The sequence below is a fragment of the Chrysemys picta genome, chromosome 8 (assembly GCF_011386835.1).
Source record: "Chrysemys picta bellii isolate R12L10 chromosome 8, ASM1138683v2, whole genome shotgun sequence".
NCBI classification, from domain to species: domain Eukaryota; kingdom Metazoa; phylum Chordata; order Testudines; family Emydidae; genus Chrysemys; species Chrysemys picta.
Genome location: NC_088798.1, coordinates 108,954,678 through 108,967,284, shown reverse-complemented (window position 1 = coordinate 108,967,284; position 12,607 = coordinate 108,954,678). Strand labels below are relative to the sequence as shown.

General features: G+C 48.2%; 1 protein-coding gene across 1 annotated transcript; it reads left to right on the top strand.

Moving 5' to 3' along the window:
* The first annotated feature begins 5,858 nt into the window (after window positions 1-5,858).
* LOC135973312 (ovomucoid-like) lies at window positions 5,859-11,702 on the top strand. The gene is made up of 4 exons (XM_065556050.1): window positions 5,859-6,374; window positions 9,095-9,117; window positions 11,146-11,261; window positions 11,502-11,702. Exons 1-4 carry the CDS (start codon window positions 6,317-6,319, stop codon window positions 11,581-11,583), a joined length of 279 nt encoding a protein of 92 aa, XP_065412122.1. The 5' UTR covers window positions 5,859-6,316; the 3' UTR covers window positions 11,584-11,702.
* The last annotated feature ends 905 nt before the right edge of the window (window positions 11,703-12,607 follow it).

Here is a 12,607-nt window from a genome sequence, read left to right as displayed (position 1 = left end):
CCTATCTCGGGGACTCTCTTTCTGCCCCACCTCCCCCACGCACATGATACAGTTCTGCGGTGATGTGGAAGCCTACTTTCGTTGTCTCCGACTCAAGGAATATTTTCAACACATCACTGAACAGTGCACTGACCCACAGGAACCCTCCTACCAACCCTACAAGAAGAAGAATTCTGCGTGGACTCCTCCTGACGGTCGAAATGACAGACTGGACCTCTACATAGAGTGTTTCCGCAGACGTGCACAGGCTGAAATTGTGAACAAACAACATCACTTGTCCCATAACCTCAGCCGTACAGAACGCAATGCCATCCACAGCCTCAGAAACAACTCTGACATTATATTCAAAGGGGCTGACAAAGGAGGTGCTGTAGTCATAATGAACAGGTCGAATTATGAACAGGAAGCTGCCAGGCAACTCTCCAAGACCACATTCTACAGGCCACTATCCTCTGATCCCACTGAGGAATACCAAAAGAAACTACACCATCTGCTCAAGAAACTCAGGAACAAATCTACACCAACACCCTCCCAGAGCCCCGACCAGGGGTATTCTATCTGCTACCCGAGAGCCATAAACCCGGAAACCCTGGACGCCCCATCATCTCAGGCATTGGCACTCTTACAGCAGGATTATCTGGCTATTTGGACTCTCTCCTCAGACCCTACGCTACCAGCACTCCCAGTTATCTTCGAGACACCACCGACTTCCTGAGGAAACTACAATGCATTGATGTTCTTCCTGAAAACACCATCCTGGCCACCATGGATGTAGAAGCACTTTATACCAATATTCCACATGAGGATGGACTACAAGCTGTCAGGAACAGTATCCCTGATGAGGCCACAGCACACCTGGTGGCTGAGCTTTGTGACTTTGTCCTCACCCACAACCACTTCAGATTTGGGGACAACTTATACCTTCAAGTCAGTGGCACTGCTATGGGTACCCGCATGGCCCCACAGTATGCCAACATTTTTATGGCTGACTTAGAATAACGTTTCCTCAGCTCTCGTCCCCTAGTGCCCCTCCTCTACTTGCGCTACATTGATGACATCTTCATCATATGGACCCACGGAAAGGAGGCCCTTGAAGAATTCCACCTGGACTTCAATAATTTCCACCCCACCATCAACCTCAGCCTGGACCAGTCCACACAAGAGATCCACTTTCTGGATTTCACAACCCAGTGAAAATAAGTGATGGTCACATAAACACCACCCTATACCGGAAACCTACTGACCGTTATACGTACCTACATGCCTCCAGCTTCCATCCAAGACACATCACACGATCCATTGTCTACAGCCAAGCCCTAAGATACAACCGAATTTGCTCCAACCCCTCAGACAGAGACAAACACCTACAAGATCTTTATCAAACATTCTTAAAACTAAAATACCCACCTGGTGAAATGAGGAAACAGATTGACAGAGCGAGATGGATACCCAGAAGTCACCTAGTACAGGCCAGGCCCAACAAGGAAAATAACAGAACACCACTGGGTATCATGTACAGCCCCCAGCTAAAACCTCTCCAGCACATCAACGATCTACAACCTATTCTGGAAAATAATCCCTCACTCTCACAGACCGTTAGAGGGGTGAAATATTGGAACGGCCTTCCGAGGGAAACGGTGGGGGCGAGGGATTTGTCTGGCTTTAAGATTAAGTTAGATAAGTTTATGGAGGGAATGGTTTAATGGTAAAACATAGTTGTCAAGGAAAACCAAGCAATGGTAGGTAAATAGCATAATGGCTAAAAGGGGTCAGGATGGAGACTCTTGCCTATATGCTCGGGGTCTTACTGATCGCCATATTTGGGGTCGGGAAGGAATTTTCCTCCAGGGCAGATTGGCTGAGCCTCTGGAGGTTTTTCGCCTTCCTCCGCAGCATGGGGCAGGGATCTCTAGCAGGAGGGTCTCTGCCGATTGAGGTCACTAATAACAGGATTGGGGACTTCAGCAGCAGAGTCCAGGGAAGGGGCGGGGACGGTTTTATGGCCTGCAGCGTGCAGGGGGTCAGACCAGATGATCATAATGGTCCCTTCTGACCTTAAAGTCTATGAATCTATGACCTGGGGAGGCAGGCCAGTCCTCACTTACAGACAGCCCCCCAACCTGAAGCAAATATTCACCAGCAACTACAAACCACAGAAACACTAACCCAGAAACCAATCCCTGTAGCAAACCTCATTGCCTACTCTGTCTCCATATCTACTCTAGCGACACCATCAGGGGTTCATTCACCTGCACTTCTACCAATGTGATATATGCCATCATGTGCCAGCAATGCCCCTCTGCCATGTACATTGGCCAAACCGGACAGTCTTTAAGTAAAAGAATAAATGGACACAAATCAGACATCAGGAATGGTAACATACAAAAGCCACTTCAATCTCCCTGGACCTTCAATAACAGATTTAAAAGTAGCCATATTTTAACAAAAAAACTTCAAAAACAGACTTCAAAGATCAGAGGGGTAGCCGTGTTAGTCTGGATCTGTAAAAAGTGACACAGAGTCCTGTGGCACCTTATAGACTAACAGACGTATTGGAGCATAAGCTTTCGTGGGTGAATACCCACTTCGTCAGATGCATCTGATGAAGTGGGTATTCACCCACGAAAGCTTATACTCCAATATGTCTGTTAGTCTCTAAGGTGCCACAGGACTCTTTGTTGCTTTTTACAGACTTCAAACAGAAACGGCAGAGCTATAATTCATCTGCAAATTTAACACCATTAATTTGGGCTTGAATAGGGACTGGGAGTGGCTGGCTCACTACAAAAGCAATTTTCCCTCTCTTGGTATTGACACCTCTGTGACGATCCCCTCTGGTGTTATCCGGCCCAGGGATCTGCTCGGTCACTCCAATCCTTGACTCTGGGAACCAGCCTTACCCTGCTCTGCTGTGAGAACCCCCTCTCCTGGGCTGTTCACACACGGCCTCTGGCATAAACTGCTCCTAGCTACTTGCAAGCGAATGACACTAGCCAATATTTCCAGTTCCAGACACAACCCTGGGAAGCTCCGTCTTGCAGTGTCTAGTTATGCCCACTCGACGCTGCAAGCTTATATGAGTTCGTCAATTTAACAAAGAAATTGATATGTACCAGGCTTGTTCTCCCAAGGGGAGTCTCTGACACACTGCAAACCAAACGCACTGCTTCAGGTAGAACAAACAAACAGATTTATTAACTATAGAGGTAGATTTACATGATTATAAGTCAAAGCAGAACAAGTCAGATTTGGTAAAATGAAATAAATGCAAAACACATTCTAAGCTGATCGTAACACTTTCCATGTCCTTACAAACTTAGATGCTTCTCACCACCAGCTGGCTGCTCTTCAGCCAGGCTCTCCCCTTTTGATCAGAGCTTCAGTCGCTTGGTGGTGGTGTCTGTAGATGTAGGAGGAAGAGAGAGAGGAAGAGCAGGACAAACATCTCCCCCTTTTATCATGTCCTTTCTTTCCTCTTGGCTTTGCCCCCCACCTTCAGCGTCAGGTGAGCATTACCTCATCCCAGTCCCAAACTGCCCCAAGGAAGGGGGTGACTCCCTCCAGGGACTAACAGGTTCTTTTGTTGCTGCATGAGCCAGTGTCCATTGTTCCTGTGGGGCTGGGCTGGGTTTGTCCCATCCATGCCCTGACGAGGTGTGAGCTGCCTCTCTGCTCCTGGAGAGTTTCTGCCTGGGCTTGCTTTAAGCCATGAGGACACATTTTTCAGCCTCATAACTATGTACATGAAATTATAACCTATAACATCACTGTAACAATGACTATAACATCCCTATAACAACCATGCTCAGTGCATCATGAGCCTTCCGCAGACATCCGACATGATAAACTTTGCATTGGACACCACACAATCGTTTTATGAAGATAAACATGGGGGTGTAGGGTGTTCCCCCGAGGTACAGAGCGTCACAACATCCTCATCAATCATTGGGAGTGGGCCACATCCACCCTGATTAATTGGCCCTATTAACACTGGTTCTCCACTTGTAAGGTAACTCCCTTCTCTTCATGTGTCAGTATATTTATGTCTGCATCTGTAATTTTCACTCCATGCATCTGAAGAAGTGGGGTTTTTTTACCCACAAAAGCTTATGCCCAAGTAAATCTGTTAGTCTTTAAGGTGCCACTGGACTCCTTGTTTTTCTCAGCAAGTTCGCGGATGACACTAAGCTGAGGGGAGAGGTAGATATGCTGCAGGGCAGGGATAGGGTCCAGAGTGACCTAGACAAATTGGAAGATTGGGCTAAAATAAATCTGATGAGGTTCAACGAGGACAAGTGCAGAGTCCTGCACTTAGGATGGAAGAATCCCATGTACCGCTACAGACTAAAGACTGACTGGCTAAGCAGCAGTTCTGCAGAAAAGGACTTGGGAATTACAGTGGACAAGAAGCTGGATATGAGTCAGCAATGTGCCCTTGTTGCCAAGAAGGCTAACGGCATATTGGGCTGCATTAATAGAAGCATTGCTAGCAGATTGAGGGAAGTGATTATTCCCCTCTATTCAGCACTGGTGAGGCCACATCTGGAGTATTACGTTGAGTTTTAGGCCCCACATTACAGAGAGGATGTGGACAAATTGGAGAGAATCCAGGAGAGGGCAACGAAAATGATCAGGGAGCTGCGGCACATGACTTATGAGGAGAGGCTGAGGGAACTGGGCTTATTTAGTCTGTAGAAGAGAAGAATGAGGGGGGGATTTGATAGCTGCTTTCAACTACCTGAAGGGGAGTTCCAAAGAGGATGGAGCTCGGCTGTTCTCAGTGGTACCAGGTGACAGAACAAGGAGTAATGGTCTCAAGTTGCAGTGGGGGAGGTCTAGGTTGGATATTAGGAAACACTATATCCCTAGGAGGGTGGTGAAGCACTGGAATGGGTTCCCTAGGGAGGTGGTGGAATCTCCTTCCTTAGAGGTTTTTAAGGTCAGGCTTGACAAAGCCCTGGCTGGGATGATTTAGTTGGGATTGGTCCTGCTTTGAGCAGGGGGTTGGACTAGATGATCTCCTGAGGTCCCTTCTAACCCTGGTATTCTATGACTAGATGTTGAGGGAGGGAAGCAGTGGTAGGAATGACCCAGGCAAGGTAGCTCCGAGGGCCCCTCCTGGAGGCCATACGCTGCTGCCATTCCTGGGTCCCTGGGTCGGAGCCCGGTGGAGTGAGCGCACCAGGGCTCCTCTGGCACTGCCCCACGAGGGAGTGGACGCTAACCGCTAGTCTCCTCAGCACACCAGGGACCCCGTGACAGCTCTCCAACCCAGACACAGGGCCCAGGCCTCCTTTTCGGCGAGGGAGGTGTACATGGCTTGTCCTTCTTTTTCCTCATGGAGCATGTGTGGCCATGTGGATCCACATTGTGCGCCATCCCCTGCCCAGCTTCGTTTCTCCCAATACCCCACGACCCAGAGACCCATGAGCTGCTCACTCCGTCCATCTCCTCCAGGGGGCACCGGGGACTGTGGCGTCCCTCTGACTGGGATCGGTGCCGTGCTGATTGGTTTGGTCCAAAATAGCTCTCAGCTCCTTGCGAGGGCGCCCAGCACCGTGCAGGGCTGGGCCCCAAGTCAACACTGGGCTAAACCTGTGCACGGGGATCTCCAGGTGTCAAATCAACTCCTGGGTCACCCCATCACTGCAGCTGCCGCAGGGCGCACAGCCGGGGAAAGGGACAGAACCAAGATCCTGGAATCTCACGACATTGGAAACGGCTTCTTGGGGTCACAGGCCAGTGGAATGAGTTAGACCTGCCCTCTAGCGCCTCTAAACTAAGCCAGGCACCGGCTCCGGGCAGAATACTTGCAAGATCAGGACAGCATGGCAGTCGCTTACGGTCAGCTTTGCCCCCTGCTGCTGGGACCTACTGCAGAGTCTGGCTGAAAGAGGCTGGTAACACGGTAAATGTCAGGTGCTCTGTTGGGTCAGTGCCTTTAACGTGCAGCATGAGCAATATGTTCTGCACTCGCAGTCATGACAAACAGGCATGTCCAGGTTTGGGTGCCCATGTCCCCATGGTGAGCACTCAACCCACATAACTACGCCATTATTCACCAAATCAAGGATGTGACTTGTAACCTCCTTCAACTTATCCTGGAATCTTGTTGAGGAGGAAACATTGTTTACAGTTTCACATTCCCCTCAAGAGCTTTGCTTCCGGTTGCCGGAGTTGTGAGTGACTATTTAGGATGATGTCACAATGAAGGTGGGTTCTCCGACACCCTATATATAGTGGGGCTCTGTCTGTGGGGTTTACTGAGGGAGCGGAGCACCAAGAGCCCAGTGCAGACCAGACAGCCACGTCCGCCATGAAGATAACAGGGGCCGTTCTGCTCTTCGCTCTGGCACTTTGCTGCTTCTACTCAGGTGAGTCACTTTTGCTGTAACCTGTGCTGAGCCCTGCTCTGATACCTCTGCCCCCTGAAAGGTCGGGGCCAGCCTCACTCTGATCTATACAGGGATTCACACATCCCCACAGTGGCTGATTCCAGGAGCTCTAACCTCCCTGCACGGATCCCAGAGCTCGGAAGGGCTGTTCCCGGGGTTCTCTCTGAGCTGGGATATCACTGACTCTGCCAGAAACTGAGGCAGCTCTAAAGATTCACCCCTAGAAACCAAACATCCATGGAATCCCCTTTCTTTTTGAATTTCTTCTCGTCTACGGTTCTCATTGTTTTCTGATTATTTTGTTGAGGTTGAGGTGGTTGGCAGTAAAATTCTTGATCTAGTTGTTTAAATACTTTTAATTCCTGTCATTGTTTATTATGAAACTCCACAAAGAGGCCATCAGTGACCAAATGTACTGATTTTATAGGGACAATCCCAATATTCGGGGCTTTTTCTTATATAGGTGCCTATTAGCCCCCATTCCCGTCCGGATTTTTCACACTTTTTATCCAGTTACCTTACCATCAGGAGTCAAAAATTCCCACCCGGGATCAGACCAGGCACCCAGCTACCCAATCTCTGTTTCCAACACTAGCCTATGCCAGTGTATTTAGAGCCATGTACAAGGCCCTCGGCAGTTCTGAGAGAAGCTTCCCACAGCAAAAATTTCTTCTTACCTTGTATTACTTAGGAGTTGCTTCATGCCCTGAATTAATTCAAGTCAACGATACTTTATTAGCATGACAAGCTCTATGGCATTGCCAAAGGAGAAATTGGAAGATTTAGATCCTCTCCAAACACTTGCTTTTTTTGGTTAAATCCCTACCTTGTAATGCTGAATGATCCCATTATCCATAGCTCCTTAATACAGATAATCTTCACTGGTGGGGCTGATATCTTAGTCAATTGGATACAGGTTCATTAACAAACAGTCAGACCTGTTCCGAATGAAACATCTCATTAGAATTGAGTAATTGCTGATGTAATTCTGTGCTATGGCTTAACTCGGAAGAGACACTCAAATAATGGAGAGAGAGAGAGAGAGAGAGTCAAAAGCTGCTGAGGTTTTATTGGCTGCCCGTGAGATCCTGGATCCTGCAAAACAGCTGCTGAGACACAACCTTTAGTGTTCTGGTATTTTTCAGGCAGTGTCAATGAATGGACCAGACAGCCTGTTGTGGGGTACCTGGCGGAGTGTGCAGTGTTATGTTCATACCATCCAAATGGATGTTAGAGTAAAATGTAAAACTCTCTTTCTGTATCCTTGCAATATAATACGACATGATTTCTCAGAATCCAGAACCTTATTGTACAAGAGCCCAAAACACAGAGAGAGACAAAGCAGGCTGCTCCCGAAGGCAGCGAGGCACAATTCAATCCCTGTTGCTCTAGGTTGGCTTTTTGAAAATTAACTCCTGAAGACCCAGATCACAAGTTTCCCATCAGAGCCCCTAATGAGCAGGACCAAGAAGCAGAACCAGGAAACCCCTCACACTTACAGAGAGATCAAGAAACAACAAAGACAAACTGGAGTCCAATGTCAGAGGCCAGCACCAGAGCAGCATAGGAAAACTGAATGACAGAAAAGTGGCTGTGGTATGAAATGCCTCTGAAATGCAGAACTCCATAAAAGGCGTTTTAAAGCAAAGCCATTAACCACTTTTGTTGTGGATAGTTTGGGGTCTAATCCTGCTACCACTGATGTCAATGGACATTTTTTGGCCTCTGTTGGCTGGGTGTAGTTTTGAAAGAACATCAGGGTATTATGGAGGTGGCGACTAACAGCTATTTCTTCAGCTCAAATGGCAGAGGCCTGTGTTTCAGAAGCTAAAAGTTGAGACCATCATGTGGGCATTGTTTTATTATAGGTGGCTTAAGACAACCACGATCCCACTACATGGGTGAACTGTTCCCCCTGAAACTCCAAAGAAAGAAAGAAAGACATTTCTTTGCATTTTTATGATTAAGTCTTGTTGACAGCATGAATATTTTCTGAAGCCTTTCACTGAATTGAGTGGATAGATACGTTACCCTTCATCCAGAAGGAGAAGGGTTAAAACAAATAGCACTGAGATCTTCTCAGAAGTTCCTGGAAAAGTAGGAAACTCCCCATCTGCCCCAAAGGCGAGGGTGAGGTCCTGTAGAGGAGACACCTCCTGTCACGGAGTGTGGGGGAATCAGGGCCCTGCACCCCCACTTCCTGCGATGCACCAGGACTCTCAGCCAGCCAGTAAAACGGAAGGTTTATTGGCCAACAGGAACACAGTTCCAAGCAGGGCTTGTAGGTACACCCAGGACCCCTCAGTCAGGTCCTTCTGGGGGGCAGGGAGCTTAGACCCCAGTCCTGGGGCTCCCTCCAATTCCCCAGCCAGCTCCCAACTGAAACTCTCCAGCACCTCCTCTGCCTTTGTCTCTTTCCCAGGCCAGGAGGCCACCTGATCTCTTTGTTCTCCAACACCTTCAGTTGGCACCTGTGCAGGGGAGGGGCCCAGGCCATCAGTTGCCAGGAGACAGTGTCGGTCATTCTCTGTGCAGACACCATCACACTGGCCCTCTCGGGCTCTGCAGGTGATCCCCCCACCAAGATAGTAGAAGTAAAGAGAGAGACTTGGTCAGAACTAGGGACATGGATAACCCCAGCACCAGAATGGGAGAGAGAATCTGAAAGAGTCTCATTCTGTCTGTATGTTTTGTTCCAGATGCTGCTGGCCAGGCTGGTACGGTAAGTCGAACTCTCCCTGTTCATTAATAGTCACTTTCCCCAGTCTCTGGTTTGTAGCATCACAGGGACCACAATCTCTGGGTTAGAAACACGCTAGAACTGATGACTCAGAGCAGAAGTAGACTGTACCCAGTGCCCTAGCCAGGGGAGAGTGAATCTCTGGGGCTGAGAACCCATGGGTATGTCTACACTGGAACAAAGACCCAAGGCCCGTCCATAGCTGGACCGGATCAGCTGACTCGAGCTTGGGGGGCGTGGGCTGCAGGGCTCAAAATGGCTGTGTAGATGTTCAGGCTCGGGGACTCTCCCCCCTCGTGGGGTACCAAACCTCAGGCTCCAGCCCAAGCCCGAATGTCTACACAGCAATTGCACAGCCCGAGCCCACGTCAGCTGAGCGGAGCTAGCCAGGGGTGTCTCACTGCTGAGTAGACGTAAGCCATGGGGTCAGGGGGATGGATTCCCTACGCTATTGTACAGGTCCGTCTGTGATGGGCCTGGGGGAGACACAGGGAGCAACTGAGACAGAGCAGAGGAGGGGACGGTGTGACAAGAGCATGAGGTTTTTGATTTATGAGCATCTGCTGCCTGTGGAGATTCTCTTTCACTCACATTCTATATGATGCAGGTTCAGAAGCATCTCTTAGACCAGGGTGTGACAGTCTGTACCCCTATGTTCACCCCTTTTACAAGATTATGATACCTTTTTTAGAAAGTATGCCTTGTGAGGTATCTTTGAACACTCATCATGTGCTGAACATTATTATTGTCCTGTTAAATCTGTGAGGCAACATTGTATGTAAAGTTATAAGATTCTGCTCTATAAGACATGTTCCCAGTCTGGGGAAACAGCTATAAACCAGAGACAAAAGACAAACTCACACCTCAGCCAGGTCTCAACATAATCAAAGTGACCCTAACATGGTTACATGGCCATTCTTTGGCAGGAAAAAAGTTGTGAGCGAGAAATTTACTTGTTGGCAAAGGAACAGCTGGAGGTTCCCATCCCCACAAACTTTCTGTCGCATGAATCCCAGCTGTAGATGATGCTCAAAGAAGAGGGGAAAATATAAGAATGGGGAACAAACGCCCCAAGTTACTCCTCCCTTTCTCTCTGCCCACAACATCACCAATACCTGAAGGACAAGGAAAGTAACACGGGACTGGGGGAGGGGTCCTGGTGGAAAGGACACCCAGTAAGACTGCTGAAGCATTTGGTGAAAGAGACCTTTTGCTTTGAATTCACTTAGCTTGATAAGTCAGGCATTAGTGGCGTTTTGCTTTTATTTTCTTGTAGCCAATTCTGACTTTGATGCCTCATTACTTGTAATCACTTAAAATCTATCTTTCTGTAGATAAGAAACTTGTTTTATTGTTTTATCTAAAGCAGTGTGTTTGGATTGAAGGGTTTGGAAAACTCCATTTGAAACAACAGGATTTGTGCATTTCATTTTCTATTAATAAAATGACAGACTTTATATGAGCTTGTATTGTCCAGGAGGGTGCTGGGCACTACAAGACGCACATTTCTGGGGGAGAGTCTGGGACTGGAAGTTTGCTGGTGTTTCCCTGCAGTGTAATTCAAGAGTGGCCGGCCAAAGCACTCATGCCGTACAGCTCAGAGTAATTTACATGCTGGAGGCTGTGGGTGAGCAGGAATAGGAGTGGTTGCTTTCCTAGCAAAGCAGTGTAAAAGGGCACACAGCTGTTCATCAGTCCAGCTTGTACCCTGGGTAATGTCAGATTAGCATCTGATGCCTACGGAGATGCCCCTTCGCTCACACACCATGTGCTGTGGGTTCAGAAACATCTCTTACACCAGGGAGACGGGCTCGGCTCCTCCTGACAGCGAGAGGGGAATTGGGGAGTCGGTTCATCAGAACGTCAGTGGAGACAAGAGACAGGAGTAGGTACTGCGAGCTCCCAGGGGCAGGGAGTGTCCCTCCCTCTCTGTTCAGAGGCAAGTGGGGCGTTGGGGCACCACTGAAATGCAGACAATAACTCTAATAGCAATACTAATGTTCTTTGTAGGGTTTCTGCAGTGAGTACAAGGAGCCTCCAGAATTCTGCACCGAGCAGTATGAACCTGTTTGTGGCACTGATGGCCAGACATATGGCAACAAATGCTTCTTTTGCCAAGCAGTCTAGTAAGTAACAGAATAAACGACCCATTAACAAAAACTAAAATACAATTGTGAGGTAATTCTAGGCCCTGCCTGCGCCTATGTCTTTACCTCCTAGAGGCTGGGTCGACTTCCTCAGTGTAATTTTTCCTGTCAGCAAATAAGCTCTGGTTAATGTCACATACTGGGGCCTTGACAGATGTTTTGCTCTCGTTGTCCATAAGGTTGCAGCCCTGAGTTCTGTGTCTCTGTCTTTCCCTCCAGTGAATACCTTGGAAGTCTTTGCTTTGAGCATTATGGAGAATGCAAGTCGCACGATGAGGCCAAGGAAAAAGATGACCTTTAGCATTTAGTTCCCACTAACAGATCCCTGCACGGAGTCCCGTTCTCGTCTCATCCGCCAGTTCCAGGCCGCTAAGAGCATCGCTCCCCACCTGTTTGTGCAATAAAGCAAACTCAGCAGAATTCGTTACCTCTGTGGTTTTTTCCCCCTTTCCAAGGAAGGACTCTGCTCTCCCGGGTCTCACAGAGGCTCTTCCCAGCTTACAGACCGGAGTTAATGAGAACACAAAGTGCAGTAACCAGTCACAGGCATTCAGGGAGCCACAGACTGGCAAGTATTATATCACCTCCTGCCATGGCTTTTCCTACAAGAGAAATCAATACACAACCCCAGACACGTTCTTATTATTTTATTATTTATTATTATGTTCCCTGTATCTGACTCCCTTCCAGACCTGAGTGTTCTCCATGGCCCAGATCACGAGACCGTGAGCAAAGCCCGTGTAAAAGAGCTTTGCCTGGTGTAACGAGGCTGCCTCTGGCGGGACACAACTGAGAGTATCAATTCAGGACAAATTGCTTAGAGCATGCCAGTCACAGCCCAAACCTGGGGTTCCTTTACTATTAAGGCACCAAACCAGTCAAACAGAGAGGACTTCAGTCTCGCCCCACTGGATAACTAGAAGTCATACAAGCAATTCCCCCAGATTTCCCAGTATCACCACCAGGGCCACTTGTTATGGGGACGAATGGTTATGAAAACCAAGTATCAGAGGGGTAGCCGTGTTAGTCTGAATCTGTAAAAAGCAACAGAGGGTCCTGTGGCACCTTTAAGACTAACAGAAGTATTGGGAGCATAAGCTTTCGTGGGTAAGAACCTCACTTCTTCAGATGCAAGTAATGGAAATCTCCAGAGGCAGGTATAAATCAGTATGGAGATAATGAGGTTAGTTCAATCAGGGAGGGTGAGGTGCTCTGCTAGCAGTTGAGGTGTGAACACCAAGGGAGGAGAAACTGCTTCTGTAGTTGGATAGCCATTCACGGTCTTTGTTTAATCCTGATCTGATGGTGTCAAATTTGCAAATGAA